Source organism: Galeopterus variegatus, unplaced genomic scaffold, assembly GCF_000696425.1.
Source record: "Galeopterus variegatus unplaced genomic scaffold, G_variegatus-3.0.2 Scaffold287, whole genome shotgun sequence".
NCBI lineage: Eukaryota > Metazoa > Chordata > Mammalia > Dermoptera > Cynocephalidae > Galeopterus > Galeopterus variegatus.
This window is the reverse complement of record NW_007726398.1, coordinates 405,823-422,892: the sequence shown is the minus strand read 5'-3', so window position 1 is coordinate 422,892 and position 17,070 is coordinate 405,823. Positions and strand designations below refer to the sequence as shown.

Sequence of the window (17,070 nt, the reverse complement as noted above, 5' to 3'; positions counted from 1 at the left end):
CAGTGTCGCGCCCGGACCGGACCGGGACCGGCAACGGGATCGCAACCCTTGGTGTTGCTCCCACACCTTGCTCAGCCAGTGAGCGGGAACCGGTCTGCATGTGGGATCCGAACCCTTGGCGGGAGCGCCACCGCGCTCCCAAGTGGCGCACTGTAGCAGTGCGCCACCGGGCCGGCCCCAGGTGGTGCTTTTCTAACAGTGAAAATGTTGTCCATTGAAGGTGTCCAGTGCCACCTACTGGTACAAAAGCAATTGGGAAAAGCAGAATTTTAAAACTTGTAACAAAGCTAGTGTCTTGCCAGTGTTTATCCTATAGATGATGAATCAGTATCATTTGGAGGCTTACAGAGTGAAGACTAGTACAACGAAATGATAATTAGTCCAGCAATGATGATGTCCATTGTTCATTTAAGGATCTATTCAATTTTTATTCTACCAGCATTTACTCTGTCCCTGCTATTGAGACATTATGCTAGGTGCTGGAGACACACAGACCTGGCTGTCACCTTCAAGGAGATGCATGCACAGTAGATCCAAGGTTGTAAGTGCTGCAGTAGGCTCACATACTCAGTGCTCTCTGGCTGGGAGAGAGTTAGAGGAAGATGTATAAACTGAGCATTGAAAAGAAGTAGGATCATTGAGCACTGTGGCATTCCAGGCAGCAAGAACAATATTCACAAAGTCACAAAAACTTGAAAGAACACTTCATGTGTTGGAAATAACTGGTTTACACAGGATTGGAAAGTGATGTCATGAGTGGGCGAGAAGGCTAGAAAAGAAAGAAAAGGCCAGATACTGAAGTATTTGGTATTCTGTGCTTAGGATTTTGGAGTTTATCTTGTTCACGTTGAGGAGCCACTGAAGGATTGTTAGGATGTTCCTTGGGGAACATGATCAGGTCTGATTTTTAAAAACAACACTGTGATAGGGAAGGGAGAAATGGGACAGATGTGAGAGGCAAGACTTAAGTGAGGAGCCGGAGGAGAAACTATTGCAGTAGGCTTGGACAGTGTTGATTAGGCCGTCACCAGGGGAGTCAGGAGATAGAAGAAGGGGGTAGATTGGATAAGTATTCAGGATGTAGGATGAACAAGATTTAGGGGGAGTGGGGTGGCCTCACAAAGCCACAAGACACCAATAACCAATGCATATAATGGCAGCCCAGCCAGAAGCACCAAGTCCATTACTAAGAGAGGTTTCACTTTTTAGCTCATTGTTGGCAGTTCATGCCCAGTGGCAGTTTATGTGTGTCCCGATGCCTCATTCAGTTCATCGAAGGAGAAGTTGTAAGTAGGAAAAGGCAGAGAACCAAACTCTTCGTCCTTTCATTTCCACTGATGATTAAAAACACCCGCATAGGGGCCGGCCCGGTGGCGCACTGGATAGTGCACTGCTTGGGAAGCGCGGCGGCGCCCCCGTCCGAGGGTTCGGATCCCACATGCGGACCGGTTCCCGCTCACTGGCTGAGCGGGGGCGGGAGCAACGCCGAGGGTTGCGATCCCGTTGCCGGTCCCTGGCCCGGTACGGGGGCAACACTGAGGGTTGCGATCCGTTGCCAGACACGGAAAAAAGACAAAAGACAAAAAAAAAAAAAAAAAAACACCCGCATACACACACTCACACAAACTACCCAGTTGTAGGATGACTGTTAAATCCATGTGATGCTCTGCCTATTACATCATGACCCCTTCTTCTGGCATGTTACTGAAGACACTGCTGATCCCTTCTGTGATGTTAATCATTCTTGCTTTAATGACTGACTCATGCCAGTGGTTTATAAAGCCCTTTCATGTACGTTAAGTCATTTAATTATCACAGCAGTTTTATGGGATAAGTAGCCCATGAATTATTATGCATTCCGTTTTACAAATGGAAAGACTGGTCCAGAGAGGTTAGATAACATGACCAAGGTCACACAGCTGGCAAACTGGATTCCATTTTCTGCTTTATCTTGCTACCTAAGGAACTGAAACGATTAGTTACTTTGTAAAGTAACAAATAGTTTGTAACAACATCATGGGAAGAAGGGTAACCTTTGTAGACCAGTATTGGTGCTAAAATGCAAACAAAGTCTAGATTATTGGACTATTAGAAGATACCCATGTATGATATTGAGATAAGGAAGTAGTATAGTGACTGTGCCGCAAAAATACGATGGCTGTGATTTTGGCTATTATAACAATTAACCAGAATTAAAGTGCACATTACCCTAGACTATGACAACATAACAACATGTTATTTTATTCTTGATTTGGGTTTTTATTTTCTATTATTTTAAGATGACTCAAATCCTTGTATGGAAACACTTTTATTATAATTTATAATAACTGCTACTTTGAAAAAAGCCAAATATGCCTAAGATGCCCAAATTCCATGAGTTTCTCTCTCAATTTAAAAAATTACTTTCTGTACAATTATTTGTGCTATATATACTGCCATACTGAAGCCTTTTGCTCACTGGTAATGAAAAAATAGAGATTTTTTTTTTCTTCATCCTTCAAGGGTGTCTGTTTTAGACTTTGTAGAATGTTGATCTTCTCAGCTTTCTTTTTTGTTGATCTTTCTGCAAACTGGAGTGGAGAGTTTTCTTACTTCTTGTCCCAGAGGCAACCACAATCCCAGATCAAACCCTTCATAAGGACTGTTTCTCAGGACTTTCTTTTTCTCAAAGTCACTGAATATGTCAGAATCTTGACCCTGCTTCTACCGCATGACATGCAAATGCCGAAAAGGATATAACTAAAGTTCTATTATTTTAAGCATTACAACCAATTCAATAATGGAACAATCTAGATTTTTTTAGTATCATACTTCCTTCTTAAAGGTGAAAGGAAATCATATAATAGCAAATATGGCATGCCCAAAAGAAAAATATAATGTTATTAAGATAAATATGAAATATAGTCATTAGTATAATTAGCATTGTATTTTCAGGTAAATAAAAATCCACTTGTTCTTGTGATTTAAATATCTTTTTTTTTTCTTTTTGTGGTACAGATCTAAAAGTGTCTTGGTACAGCAAGGATAAGAAAATCAAGCCATCTCGGTTCTTTAGAATGACCCAATTTGAAGACACTTACCAACTGGAGATTGCTGAAGCTTATCCAGAAGATGAGGGCATTTACACCTTTGTTGCCAATAATGCTGTAGGCCAAGTGTCAAGCACAGCCAACTTGAGACTGGAAGGTAGAGTAAAACAACTTTAGATATTTAAATATTGATCTAATCTCACTATGTCAGTAACAATTACTAAAGATTTTATGTGTGTCATTACTGGTCCTACCATTCTCTTCTAATTCAACTAATTATTTCTCGTTTCTTATTTACCCCTTCTCATTATGAATCACAAATCATAATTTTTTATTTTGCCCTGCTTTTCCTACATACCATTTTATAATGTCTTGCTGCCATCACCAGCTTTCATGCTTCCTGATCAGCATGAATCAGAATGGGGAGAAATATGCTAAAGAAATGGGTAGATTTATTTTCTCATTTGGCTAGAATGAAAATCATATTTTAAAAAAACTAATAATGTTATCATCTTCCCATTATGTTGACATAATTATGATTGCACAAAAGCTACAGTAGACAATTTCAGGTCTTCACACAAGCTGGATATATTCACCATCATTCCATGAGTGCTCGAGTGTTGAGCTGCCCAGGCTGGTTTCCCATTGTGGTAGTTGGGGCTCTTGCCTTATAATCAGAAACATGTTCTCAGTAGCAGGGGACAATTGAACTCAAAACAAGGGTTATGCAATTTTTATTTAAACAGTCAGATTATTTTCCATGAGTGAATATGGCCTACATAACATTAAGTATACACAAATACGTAAGAATTTAGGGAAACTCCTATGTTTTTTCTTAATTTTAAACACTTACTGTAACTGGATGTTTTCTTAATAATAAATTTAAAGTGATTTATAAGCCAAAAAGCTAGTTTTTACAACCAGAGGAAGAAAAAGAATACCTAGACCCTGTTACCTACTCCAGTGCTACCTGCGTGAGTAATACAGTGAAGTTCCTGAGCTCATTCATGTCTCAGCTGGCTTGTCTGGGAAAAGGGCGTGAACTTGTGTGACTTCAAATCAATAGGGAAATACAGTGACAAGGCATTAGGATTGGACTGGATTCTAGTTCATCGTTGAAATTTGTGACAGATCTGTAGATGACTCCAAATGAGTTCTGGTCTCTATGCAGAGTAAGATATTAAAAATTGGCATGCTTCTTTTCAGGATTTAGCAAATTTGAAGAAGTTACATCAAACTCTCAATGGCATGTCTCATCAGTTTCATTTAAGAAGGAGTCCCTTGGCCAAAAGCCCATCTTCATCCAGCCTCTATCAAGCCTCAGGGTGCACAGCGGGGAGACAGTCAGATTTCATGCAAGGGTTGTTGGCATACCTAAGCCAGAAATCCAGTGGTTTCATAACCAGCACCCAATTCTACCAACAAAAGATGTAGTTTTCCATTTTGAGGAGTCCACAGGCATGGCTTTAATGCTTATAGTTGATGCTTACTCAGAGCATGCTGGGCAGTACTCTTGCAAAGCAGCCAATACTGCTGGGGAAGCCACTTGTGCAGCTACACTCACAGTGACTCCGAAAGGTAAAGCCCATCTTGCTTCAAGGACTTTGATTTGCTGCATACCTCCTCATCCCACTGTTACTAATGAGAGGCTCTGCTGTTTGTTTCATTGCATACTGTTGTCAGCCCATAATTTACTAATAAAGTAACCCACCAATTCCCTCCAAGTCCTCAATTATGGGTTAACCTATATACTTTAAATCTCACTGAAGTATGTGTTCTGTGCATTAGAAAGCCAGTAATTATTTTGTTAGGCACCAACTTTGCTTGCCATTTTTACTTTTCTAAATAACATTGCATTGTTGCATCATTACATGATCTATTTGTTGTATATTGTTTATAAAGTATGTGGTGGATGGAGAGAAAATTGTATGCCAAATGTAGTCATCTAAAAAAAAAAAAGGAGAGAGAGAGACACAATGTCACTCTGGATAGCTGCAATGTCAACAGAAGGAAGGAACCAGATACTGTACAGCATCTGCCTGAGCCTTGATCAGCTGCTCATCCCTGAATCCCTGGGAATGAATTTTCTTTTGTGTGATCCTGATATCATAGAGCATACTGCATCTGGCATGCTGCTTCCAAGTGACAACGATGTCTTTCATCTTCATCTTCCATGCCATTTTATGTTACTAATCTAGGCAAGTGGCAAAGCTTAGATCTTAATATTATTTTCTTTTTTTGTCACTTGATTACATGGTACAAGCCCTACACAGGCAAAGTTCTGGGAAAGATGTAAGAGAGTCCACCATGTCCCAGACAGGACAGATTTCTCTTTCACAAAGGGGGAGAACAAAATATCCCAGAAGGAAATTAAGTCATTTCAAGGATCATCACATGAATATGAAGTACAGGTTTTTGAAAGTGTGTCTCAAATTCCACCCACACGGCTGCATCCATTTGACATGTAGAGTTGTACCACACTGCATCCTTTTCACAAACTGCAGAAAGCACTGAGTTATCTGAGAACTGCGCCGAAGAGTCAACCAGTCAGGTGCCAAAGATTCTCCTGCATCTTCAGGACCTCACTGTAAAGTGCAGCAACACCACTCAATTCCTCTGTGTTTTAGAAGATGAATCTTCTGTTGATGTCACCTGGACTCATGAAGGTGTAAAGACAGAGGAATCTGAGAGAGTGAAGCAATCACAAGATGGAAATATTCAGTTTCTTATCATATGCGATGTGCAGCTGGTAGACTAAGGACTATACAGCTGCACTATACACAGTGACTGTGGAGAGAGGACAATATCAGCAGTACTAAACGTAGAAGGTGGTTATTTGATTTTTAGCTGTGACTTGCTTCATTTCATCCTCATTGCTTTATGCAGCTTTTCTGTGATGCAAGTTGAATTGATGAATATATTAATTAGAATATCTCTAAAATAGCACTCTATTCATAAAGGATTTGTGAAATTCGGCCAAGTTATTGTCCAAACTTGTCATGAAAATTTAACTTTCCAATCTAGATTCAGGAAGTTTACCTTCCAAATGCAGGTGCGGGAAGTTAAGGTTTATTTCATATATGCAGCTTTTTCTAATATCCACCAAATGTGCCACCTAGGAAGTGTACCAAAGAAGGTTAAAATGTGGTAATTCACTTGGTACTTATTAACAATAATAAACAGACACTGTGCTAAATTTAAATTTAATTGTTTTAATAGTAATAGGCTCAACAATTCTTATCTACCCTTTATTTTCAGATCTGGAGGTTCTAGCTTTTTATAAGGAGGCTGTGAAAATAGAAAATTGGGCACTGAAAATAGTAAGACTGCTTGGACCAAAATTAGTAGTCTAGCTGTTTCTCAATAAATGATTCTGCTTTTACAACTTCAGATTCTCCTATAATTGTAAATTTTTCTCATGGCAAGATCATTATTTTTGTCATTATTGTGCTGGATTCTTCACTATGTCTGGAAAAGCATGACTAAACTTGACTAGGAAGGGGATAACTTCTTCCTCTTACCCATAGACCTTCCTTTTAGAAACTAATGGAATGAAAAAATTATTCCTTAGGAGCTAGAAGCTAGTGTTGTGTGTCTATAGCAAAGGAGCTTCACAGAGTCCCATGGAAGGAAGCTGGTGGAAGAAATTCAGGCATCTCCAGGGGTCTGTTGAAAGCTGTGGCCTCAAGTTCCTCCCTGATCCTGGCCATATTATTGTTGGAGTGTCAGAGATGAGCAAGGGGTAGTCCAGTACTGTGTATGTGCATGGCCCTCTCTGCACTGAATTTTGAAACAGGGTCTTCCTTTCTACCCAGCAGGGAGAATTGGGCTCATTAATTCACTTAATGTACCTGCAATACCCACTCACCAAAAAATGGCCTTTTTCTTTCTTAATCTGAGATTTTGTTCTATAGCTATTTCGGATTCTATTTCCATAACCTATAAAGGGAATATCTCAAGAACTGAGGTCTAGTTATGTAAATTAGATGGAAAATTCCACCATCCAGAGAGTTACCCCTCAATCTCATGGCTAGATAGCACAGTAATCACACAGAGTGACTATTTATCTGGAGGTGTTGTCTACGAGTCACGTAGATGAAAGTTGTGACAGTTTCTGAGGCAATGTAATTGGGAGTTGGCTGTGTTTTGAGGTGGGAGAAATGTAGGTCTTTCAACTTGCTTCCTAAAGAACCTAGTGCCGTAGTACAGTGCTTAGATGTCATATTCCTAGAGTGGATCTAAGCTTGGCATTTTTGCCCCAGACTCTCCAGTTCACTCAGTTCTAATTGATTATATTATTAAAGTGTTCTTGAAGCAAGAGCTTTTTTTTTTTTTTTATGGAAAGTCCAGACTGCCTTACTTGTACTTAAGAAAGTTAAAAAATATGAGTCTGATAGTGTTTGATGAGTGAAGGATCAGGCACAGTTGTCTAATTATTTAGCATAAGGCCAGTCTCTATATGTTCCTCTTTTATTTGGACCTAATAAGTTCACATAGGATACATGGTTATCCACCAAGATCAAGCAGAAATGTAAAACCCCAGTAAGTCTGTTTCACTAGAGTTCTTATGTGCATAATAAACCTAGATGTATCTTATATTAGTATGGGGACTAACATGCTACCATTCCTTCTCATTCTGAAGACATTCCATCTTCTTTAAATTCAGCATGTGTTTTATTCTTACAAATACAGCTAATTTATGCCTTTTCCTAACTTTATTCTTGCCTAGCCAAAGAATCGCAAACCAGGGCAGTTACAAAAATTACTCTTGGTTCAGACACTAAAACTATAAAAACACTCAGAGAGTCACGAATGAAAACAGCCCATGAAGTAAAAAGGGAATCATCAAAGAAAACATCAAGTTTGTCATTAACTTCATGCCAAAGACCACAAGGAACTGAGAGCAAGAGAGTCAAGTCTACTGACACTGTGCCACCTGCCCTGAAGAATGAGACTGGTAACAGGGTACCAGCCTTTCCGAAGAAGTCAGCCCAGAGACAATTGTGTCTAAAAACCATGCTTGTTCCTTATGTAATAAAAGCAATTTTGAGTTGAGGAGTCTTTGTTTTACTCCTTACTATGTAAATGGACTTCATGTATTTTAAGTTTTGAAAGGTGATTCAAATCAGAGGAGTGTTTGCTAGCAAAAACATTTAATTCTGCAGGAAAAACTGAGACTATTTCTCAACTAAAAATGGCAAGTTAGAAAATGCATGTTCCTTCTACATGTGGTTTCATATCTTAGCATTTGGTCATTAGGATATTTTAAAAAATATATATTCCTTTAGTTTGTGGATTGCTTTTCTGAATGCATGTAAAGGCATGAGGAATTATGGTACTAAAAGTGGAAATTTCATAGAGAACCTGAAATAAAAATGTTTTAATCTTTCTGTCAACATTGTCATGTACTTTATCAAATCATTGATTTGTTCAGCATGGAATTTTTGGTAAATTAGGGGGGATGCAGTTTTCTGTTATTATCATAAAAATTTTAATCATGTAAATTATGAATTTCTGAATGCAGGAGGTATATGCAATTAACCACTAAAATATTCTTATATGGTTTTTCATTTTAGCCCCTGAATCAATTTTGCATGAGAGGATTGAACAGGAGATTGAGATGGAGATGAAAGGTATTGTTATAATGAATGTGAGATTTAGGTAGAAATTCTGAAGGATTAATAGAATCCTTGAGCTGCCTTCTCTTAGAATTATTGAGAAAAATGACATAGATATAAGAATATATCTCTTAGAGTATATATTACTATGTCGCATGCCACATTTAGTATGCTGATGGTTACATGCATCTCACAGTAATTTGTTGTATGGTAATTTAAAATCTTGTATTTAAAATTTATCAGCCATATTCAACCTCACGTTTGCAGTCATTTTCGAAAGTGTGTATTATGAAAAGTTGTCATCTTAATGCATGAAATTGTGAAGTAGAAGTTTGTTTTCAAAATCACAGTGAGTTAAATTGAACAATAAACAATAACCTAGCTGTCATTCTCAGAATGCAATATTATGAATGAATTATGATTGAAATGCTACTTTATTCAGGAAGTGTGAAGATGTTACATTCCCATTGTGGTTTACATTTCATGCACATATATCATTTTAACATTGATATGTCTCTTACACTGGCTTGCAGATAGCTGCCTATGTGGTCCTTATTGCCTGCTTTTCCTTGCATAACATCATGACTTTATGGCTGTATTAGTTCGAATAAACGCCTTCTCATTTTATTTTAGCTAATTACTTATGGCTATAGTTCTTGTATATATTTTTAAATAGTTAATTCTCAAAAATATAATAATTTAATCTACAATCAAAAGGATCAGAAAGGGCGTTTATTCCACTCTCTGCAAGTCAGGTAAGATTTTCCTCTTAGCCATCGAAAGAACAAAGTTTTCCTGCTCTCAAAACAAATATGCACAGAAACATGTTATTTTGAAATGCATTTTTGCTTGTTCAAGAAGAAATTTCAACAGTTTGAAGAAAAGACCAGACAGCGAACGATTTTCGTGTCAGAATCTTTTAAACAGAGCATGGTGTTGCGTTTATTCGAACAAATATGGTGAGTGACTTTTTTTATGGATTTGTGAGAACTGTAGCATGCTCTTTATTCCATTTCCTATTTTGTGATTTCATTTATTTTCAACTTTCAAATACTATGTAAAATAGTAAAATCCTTTGTAATTTAATTTTGTTTCAGAATTATTCTCCGAGGGGGAATCTGAACATTCAGAAACGGATACACGTGATGCCTTTTCAGATTCTGAAGACATAGACCACAGCTCTGTAGCTGCTAAAAGATATGCAAGTAGAATATCATCTACAAGCTCCTGGCCTGAATATTTCAAGCCTTCTTTTACCCAGAAACTTATGTTTAAATATGTTTTAGAGGGTGAACCTGTTGTTTTTACATGTCAATTAATTGCTTGTCCAACTCCTGAAATTACTTGGTTTCATAATAATCGACCTATCCCAACAGGTCTTCGTCGGGTTATAAAAATGGAGAGTGATTTACATCATCACTCGTCCAGCTTAGAGGTTAAAAGGGTCCAAGACAAAGATTCTGGGAGTTATAGATTACTGGCAATTAATAGTGAAGGGTCTGCGGAATCAACTGCATCATTGCTTGTTATCCAAAAAGGGCAAGATGAGAAATATTTAGAATTTCTAAGAAGAACAGAACAGACACACAAAAACATCGAGGCTTTAGGTGAAAGGAAAGAATATAGGATAAAGGTTGACCTGAGGTTTACTGGCTCTCCTTTTAGCAAAAAGCAAGATGTGGAACAAAAGGGGATAGTGAGAACTATACACTTTAAGACAGTAAGTCCGGGCAAGAAAACAGATTTTATGTATGATGAAGAATATTTAGAAAGTAAATCTGACACAAGAGGATGGATTAATGTAGGTGAAAGTTTCCTGGACCAGGAGACAAAAATGAAGTTGCAGCGTTTAAGGGAGGCTAGAAAAATGTTAATGGAGAAAAAGAAATTATCTCTTTTAGATATGTCATCTGAAGTAAGCTTAAGAACTTTGAGAAGTGAAGCTAGGAATAAAGAGGAAATGAAAATCAGGTCTGTGTCTGATCTAACCGAAAATAGGGATAAGGCAGATAATTCAACTGAGGGTATTGTCCAAAATCCACATGCCCTTTCTAATCAAATGGATCAAAATGTAGACTCTGGAGAATCTCCCACAAGCTTTCGAACTACTGTTGATGAAGGAAGTCTTCAGACAGAAATAAAAATGATCCAAGAGGCATTTATAAAAGAAAGTCTACCAGAAAACCATTTATATGGTGATATTCTCGTAAGTGAAAATACCCAGGCAAGAGGACAGCTTGAAGAAATTATAACCAGTACTGCAATTGGAGAGTCATCTAAGTATATTACTAATGTATATCAGAATGAGGAAATATATGAGACTCCCGAAAAGGTGTCTCAAGTCATTACACCATATGCCAGTGAATCTTTTGGTACTCTTGTGAATATTAAAGAAAGTGAAGAAATAGATAGTGAAAGAATAAGAAAGGATGGTTTGAAAGAATTACAACACCCTGCTTCCACAAAAGTTGATGAATTCAAAGCCGAACAGGAGGAAAAAAATGCAAGAGTTTTTGAAAATTATTTCCAAAAACATCCACAACGTTGCCCACCCTCATTTCTTCAAGAAATTGAATCTCAAGAAGTTTATGAAGGTGACAGTTGTAAATTCGTTTGTCATTTTCAAGGATATCCTCAACCCATAGTGACATGGTACAACAATGATATACCAATCCCACGTAATCGAGGCTTTACCACTCATACTTTGGAAAATTATTCAACATTAGCTTTTTCCTCTGTTCATCCTCAGAATGAAGGTTCTGTTACCTGTGTGCTGTTTAACCAGTATGGAACAGCAAAATCTACTGGTATACTTAAGGTAAAAGTGAAACAGAGATATGATGTCAAAGCACAGAAAGTCCCAGTGTTCCATGACTACACTGAGGAGGAGGAGGAGCTGGCGTTGGTGTTTGACCAAGCAAGAGGTGTCCATCCATCTTTGAGTCAAGAGAGCCAAGCAAATCTCCAAATGTTAAAAACTAACCTCTCAGATCCTCCCTGTGCAGACAGGGAATTGCTTTCCTTTCCTGTAGAAATTCAGATAACAGCAGCTACTCCTACCTCAGAACAGGATAAGGAGTCAAAAGAAATATTTCAACCTGAGGAGCTAGAATCTGAAGCAACACCTCTAGCTCAAGCTCCTCAGTCACCAAGACACAGATTTACATTTTCTTCTGATATTACTAATGAGCCGCCAAAAATGTTACAAGAAATGCCAAAGGACGCCAGGTGTAGAGAAGGGGATTCTATAGTGCTTGAATGTGTAATATCTGGTGAGCCTCAGCCAGTTGTAACATGGTTTCAAAACGGAGTCCTTTTAAAGCAGAACCAGAAGTTTCAGTTTGCAGAAGTTAATTGTAGCCACAGGTTATACATTAATGATGTTAATTCTCAAGATTCTGGAAAATATAAATGTGTTGCAGGAAACAATTCAGGAACAGTTGAGAGTGTTTCAGATCTAACAGTGGAACCTGCCACTTACAGAGAGGATAGTCAGTTTGAGAATACTGGCCGAGTTTATGCAAAATATTCCAAAGATCCGCAAATACAAATTGAGGGAGAATCTGTAAGGGCACATTTTTATGATTATCCAGCTGGTCCTTTTACTCCCCAGTGGAATGTGAAAGAATATGCTGTAAGAGAATATTTTCAAAGCCTTGAGACAGTTGAGCAGATAGACCAGAAAGACCAGGTGCACTGCACACCTTCCCGAGAAAAACTACCCAGATTTGTACGTGCTTCTAGATCCATAAAAATCAACATGCCTCTCAGGGCTGAACTCATTCAATGTCAGGATGAAGGGAAAGAGGAACATGTAAATGAAAAATCAAAGCTGCATGGAGTACGTGGCACTGTTTATCCATTTGTTGATGATTTTAGTGAAGTTAATATTAGGAAAGAGTTAAAAAATGATTTTGGAAAGCTTGGTGGATCAGAATGGGAAAACATGCAGAAATGTACTCAAAGTGACTATTTTCCGAATATCCACTCTGAGAGAACTGAGAGTTACAACACAAAAGACTCATCTCACATTGTATATAAAGAACCCCTTGACGAAGAGAGACACTACCCACACAAGAAGGTGAAGCATAGAATCATAGCATTTGAAAAGTTACAACATAAAGAAAAAAGAGTTCTAGAAAAAAGACCTCCTAGGAAATCATTTGTTAATTCTCTTCAAAGGAAGCCTGATGACATAGACTCCTCATTAAAGCAGAGCGAATCAAGACTGAGTAATCTAAGTGCAAATATGCATAAGGCAGAGAAAATGTCTCCAAATACTGAACCAGATTCATCTAACATTGTAATGAATTTAAATCTGCTTTTCTCTCAAACACATAAAGAGTTTGAAATTCCAGAGAGGGAACAACGAAAAGAAATAGGTCTTATAGATCAATCTGTGGCCTCTGAGAGAGCCGAACATGAAGCACCTATAACATTTGACCTGGAGCAGTTTCACTCTCGAATAGAAAATGCAGATGTAAATTTCCAAAGATTAGATTGTGGTCGACCAGAAGAAGCTTATTTTGAAATCCAACAATCTGCTTCTGAAACACCTGACAGTGAGTACACTCTATTTGATCTAAAGCAAATGTATTCTCATATAGGAAATCCATCTGAGGAGTTCCAAGGGCAAGAAATTAGACAACAGCAGGAAACACATTATAAAGAAGAAATCCCTAGCCCTGTAACATTGCATTCTGATTCACAGAGTACCTCTAAAAATGTGCAAAGTAACATATTTACCAATCAAGAAATTTCTTCCATTCAGGAGTTTTCAAATAAGTCTGTGATAGAGAAACAGAGTGTTAATGCAAATACCTTTTATTTAGGAAAAGAAGTCCAACATGTACAGGAACAAAATTTAGAAACTGATTTTTCTTTTAAATCCCTTTCTGAAGAAACCCATAGTGAATCACATGCTATACTTCAAACCTTATCTGCAGATATAGGAGAAACTGATCTTTCTGAGAGAAACAGTTCTCTAGAAAATGGTAATAGAAGTTTCATCTCACATTTGAAAAAAGCAGCAAGTGAGGGAAAGCTTTTAGAAATTTGTAAAATGGAAGAACGCACTTCAGAACCAGAGTTGGCATCATCTCAGAAGCAGGATGGTGGGACACGGGAATATACAGATGGAACTTTGGAAGACCGCAAGGGTGACGTTCAGGAAGCAGACACACTCCACAGACAACTGTCTCTGAGTCAGTGCTTTCCATTCTCAGTGGATGAAGAACAACAGAATCCAACCGAACACATAAGTGAAGAAGTTGATGCCTCAGGAGAAGAATGTTATGAAGAAGTTCCAGATGAAACTTCTTTCTCCACTATAGAAGGAGAAATGGTAGAAACTTGTTTTTCTGAAAATATTCCTAAATCGGATGAGGCCCATGCTGCAGTAATGGAATCTGAGACCTCCCTAACACAATATTTACTTGCTGCTGGAAAGCATCAGGTTCCTGAAGCTCGAGACACCAAACACGAGGCAAAGCTTGTCCAAAGTGAGTCGATCACTTCAATGGAGGTGGAAGAAGTAACTTTCAACACTGTTTATGAATATTATCACCCAAAACAGGAAACGCTAGGTCGTCCATTTTCTCCTGAATCTGATATTTCAATTGATGTGGGAAGTACGACCAGTGAAGAAATCTCTGAGTTAGATCAGTTTTATACCCCATCATCATCTGTTGAACATTTTGAATCGCCAAAGTCTCCTGACTTATATTTTAATCCTTCAGATACAACTGAACAGTCCTCAACAAATTCAGGAGGTGAGCCTGTTGAAAGATATTGCACACCTTTAGAAGAAGTTTCTGAAAGATACTCCACACCTTCTGAAGGTGAGATAGCAGAAAGATACTCCACACCCCCAGGAGAGACTCTAGAGAGGTATTCTACACCCCCAGGAGAGACTCTAGAGAGGTATTCTACACCCCCAGGAGAGACTCTAGAGAGGTATTCTACACCCCCAGGAGAGACTCTAGAGAGGTATTCTACACCCCCAGGAGAGACTCTAGAGAGGTATTCTACACCCCCAGGAGAGACTCTAGAGAGGTATTCTACACCCCCAGGAGAGACTCTAGAGAGGTATTCTACACCCCCAGGAGAGACTCTAGAGAGGTATTCTACACCCCCAGGAGAGACTCTAGAGAGGTATTCTACACCCCCAGGAGAGACTCTAGAGAGGTATTCTACACCCCCAGGAGAGACGAGAGACTCTAGGTATTCTACACCTCCAGGAGAGACTCTAGAGAGGTATTCTACACCTCCAGGAGAGACTCTAGAGAGGTATTCTACACCTCCAGGAGAGACTCTAGAGAGGTATTCTACACCTCCAGGAGAGACTCTAGAGAGGTATTCTACACCTCCAGGAGAGACTCTAGAGAGGTATTCTACACCTCCAGGAGAGACTCTAGAGAGGTATTCTACACCTCCAGGAGAGACTCTAGAGAGGTATTCTATACCTCCAGGAGAGGCACTAGAGAGGTATTCTACACCGCCAGGAGAGACTCTGGAGAGATATGCTATTCCTACTGGAGGACCAAACCTCACTGGAAATCTTAAAACATACTCATCAAAAATGGAAAGGGAGGACAGTATGCCAAATGAGCATTTTCATACACCTACAGAAGAGAGAAGTTCAGCTTATGAAATATGGCGTTCTGATTCATTTGGTACCCCCAATGAAGCCATTGAACCAAAAGACAATGAAATGCCTCCATCTTTTATTGAACCTCTGACCAAAAGGAAGATATATGAAAACACAACCTTAGGCTTCATTGTTGAAGTTGAGGGCCTTCCAGTTCCTGGTGTGAAATGGTATAGAAATAAATCTTTGCTAGAGCCAGATGAAAGAATCAAAATGGAAAGGGTGGGTAATGTGTGTTCTTTGGAAATTTCTAACATTCAAAAAAGAGAGGGGGGAGAGTACATGTGCCATGCAGTGAACATCATAGGAGAGGCAAAGAGCTTTGCAAATGTAGACATAATACCCCAAGAAGAAAGAGCAGTGGCACTCCCACCCCCAGTAACACATCAGCATGTCATGGAGTTTGATTTGGAAAATGCCACATCATCAAGAACACCTTCTCCTCAAGAAATTGTCCTGGAAGTTGAATTAAGTGAAAAAGATGTTAGAGAATTTGAGAAGCAAGTGAAAATAGTGACAGTTCCTGAATTTACTCCTGATCATAAAAGCATGATTGTTAGTCTAGATGTTCTTCCATTGAACTTGGTAGATACAAATATGGATTCAAGGGGGGAAGAAGACAGAGATTTAAAAATTGATTTAGAAGTCTTTGAAATGCCTCCTCGCTTTATAATGCCTATTTGTGATTTTAAAATTCCAGAAAATTCAGATGCTGTATTCAAATGTTCAGTCATAGGCATCCCTACTCCTGAAGTTAAATGGTATAAGGAATATATGTGTATAGAGCCAGATAATATTAAATATGTGATTAGTGAGGAGAAGGGATGTCATACCCTTAAAATTCAAAACGTCTGTCTTTCCGATAGTGCAACATACAGGTGCAGAGCTGTGAATTGTGTAGGAGAGGCTCTCTGTCGAGGATTCCTCACCATGGGAGATTCCGAAATATTTGCTATGACAACAAAGAAAAGCAAAGTGACGTTAAGCAGTTTGAAAGAAGAATTAGTCTTAAGGAGCAAATACGCAGACAGCTTTTTTGAATTTCAGGTGGTAGAAGGGCCTCCCAGGTTTATCAAAGGTATTTCTGACTGTTATGCACCATTAGGGACAGCAGCATATTTCCAGTGTGTAGTTCGTGGCTCTCCCAGACCCACGGTTTCGTGGTACAAAGATGGAAAATTGGTCCAAGGAGCAAGGTTCAGTGCTGAGGAAAGTGGCATAGGGTTCCACAACCTATTTATAACAAGTTTAGTGGAAAGTGATGAAGGTGAGTACAGGTGTGTAGCTGCAAACCAATCAGGAATGTCTGAGACCTGTGCAGCACTCACCCTAATTTAAAGCACAATGTTTAGTGCCTCAGTAATTACTAGAATTCATTTCAGTGCTTTCATATTTTCCAAATTATACGGATTTTATAAACTTGCAAATATATCCACTCGATTTGAATGCATTACATTGAAGACCTCTGAGGAAGTAGTCTCTCTCTGTAGAAGTTTCATCTTTGTAATACATGTAAATATTCTGTGATCTAAACTGTGGAGTCATCACTTGCGTCAGTTATGCCGTGTATCATCAAGCACAATTAAATATCTCTTTGGCTACCTAATTGTTGGTACTTTATCCTCAGTCCTCCTCTACAGAGTGTTTCAGCAGAATGCATTCTCTTTTAGCAGATAAACTATATATACAAAATTAGAATGTAAAATTGAAGACCATGTCAGATGACCACGCAGTTTGGTAAGGGAAAATCTCCTTTCTGCTCCCATTATAAGTT

At 38.6% G+C, this 17,070-nt stretch overlaps 1 protein-coding gene across 1 annotated transcript in view; it reads left to right on the top strand.

Annotated features, from left to right (window-relative positions):
- TTN (titin) overlaps window positions 1–17,070 on the top strand; it is a 274,143-nt gene that overhangs the window by 46,940 nt on the left and 210,133 nt on the right. Inside the window, exons 44-45 of the mRNA XM_008567052.1 lie at window positions 2,998–3,186; window positions 8,606–8,662. Coding sequence (XP_008565274.1) covers window positions 2,998–3,186; window positions 8,606–8,662 — 246 coding nt within the window. The remainder of the gene's footprint in view (window positions 1–2,997; window positions 3,187–8,605; window positions 8,663–17,070) is intronic.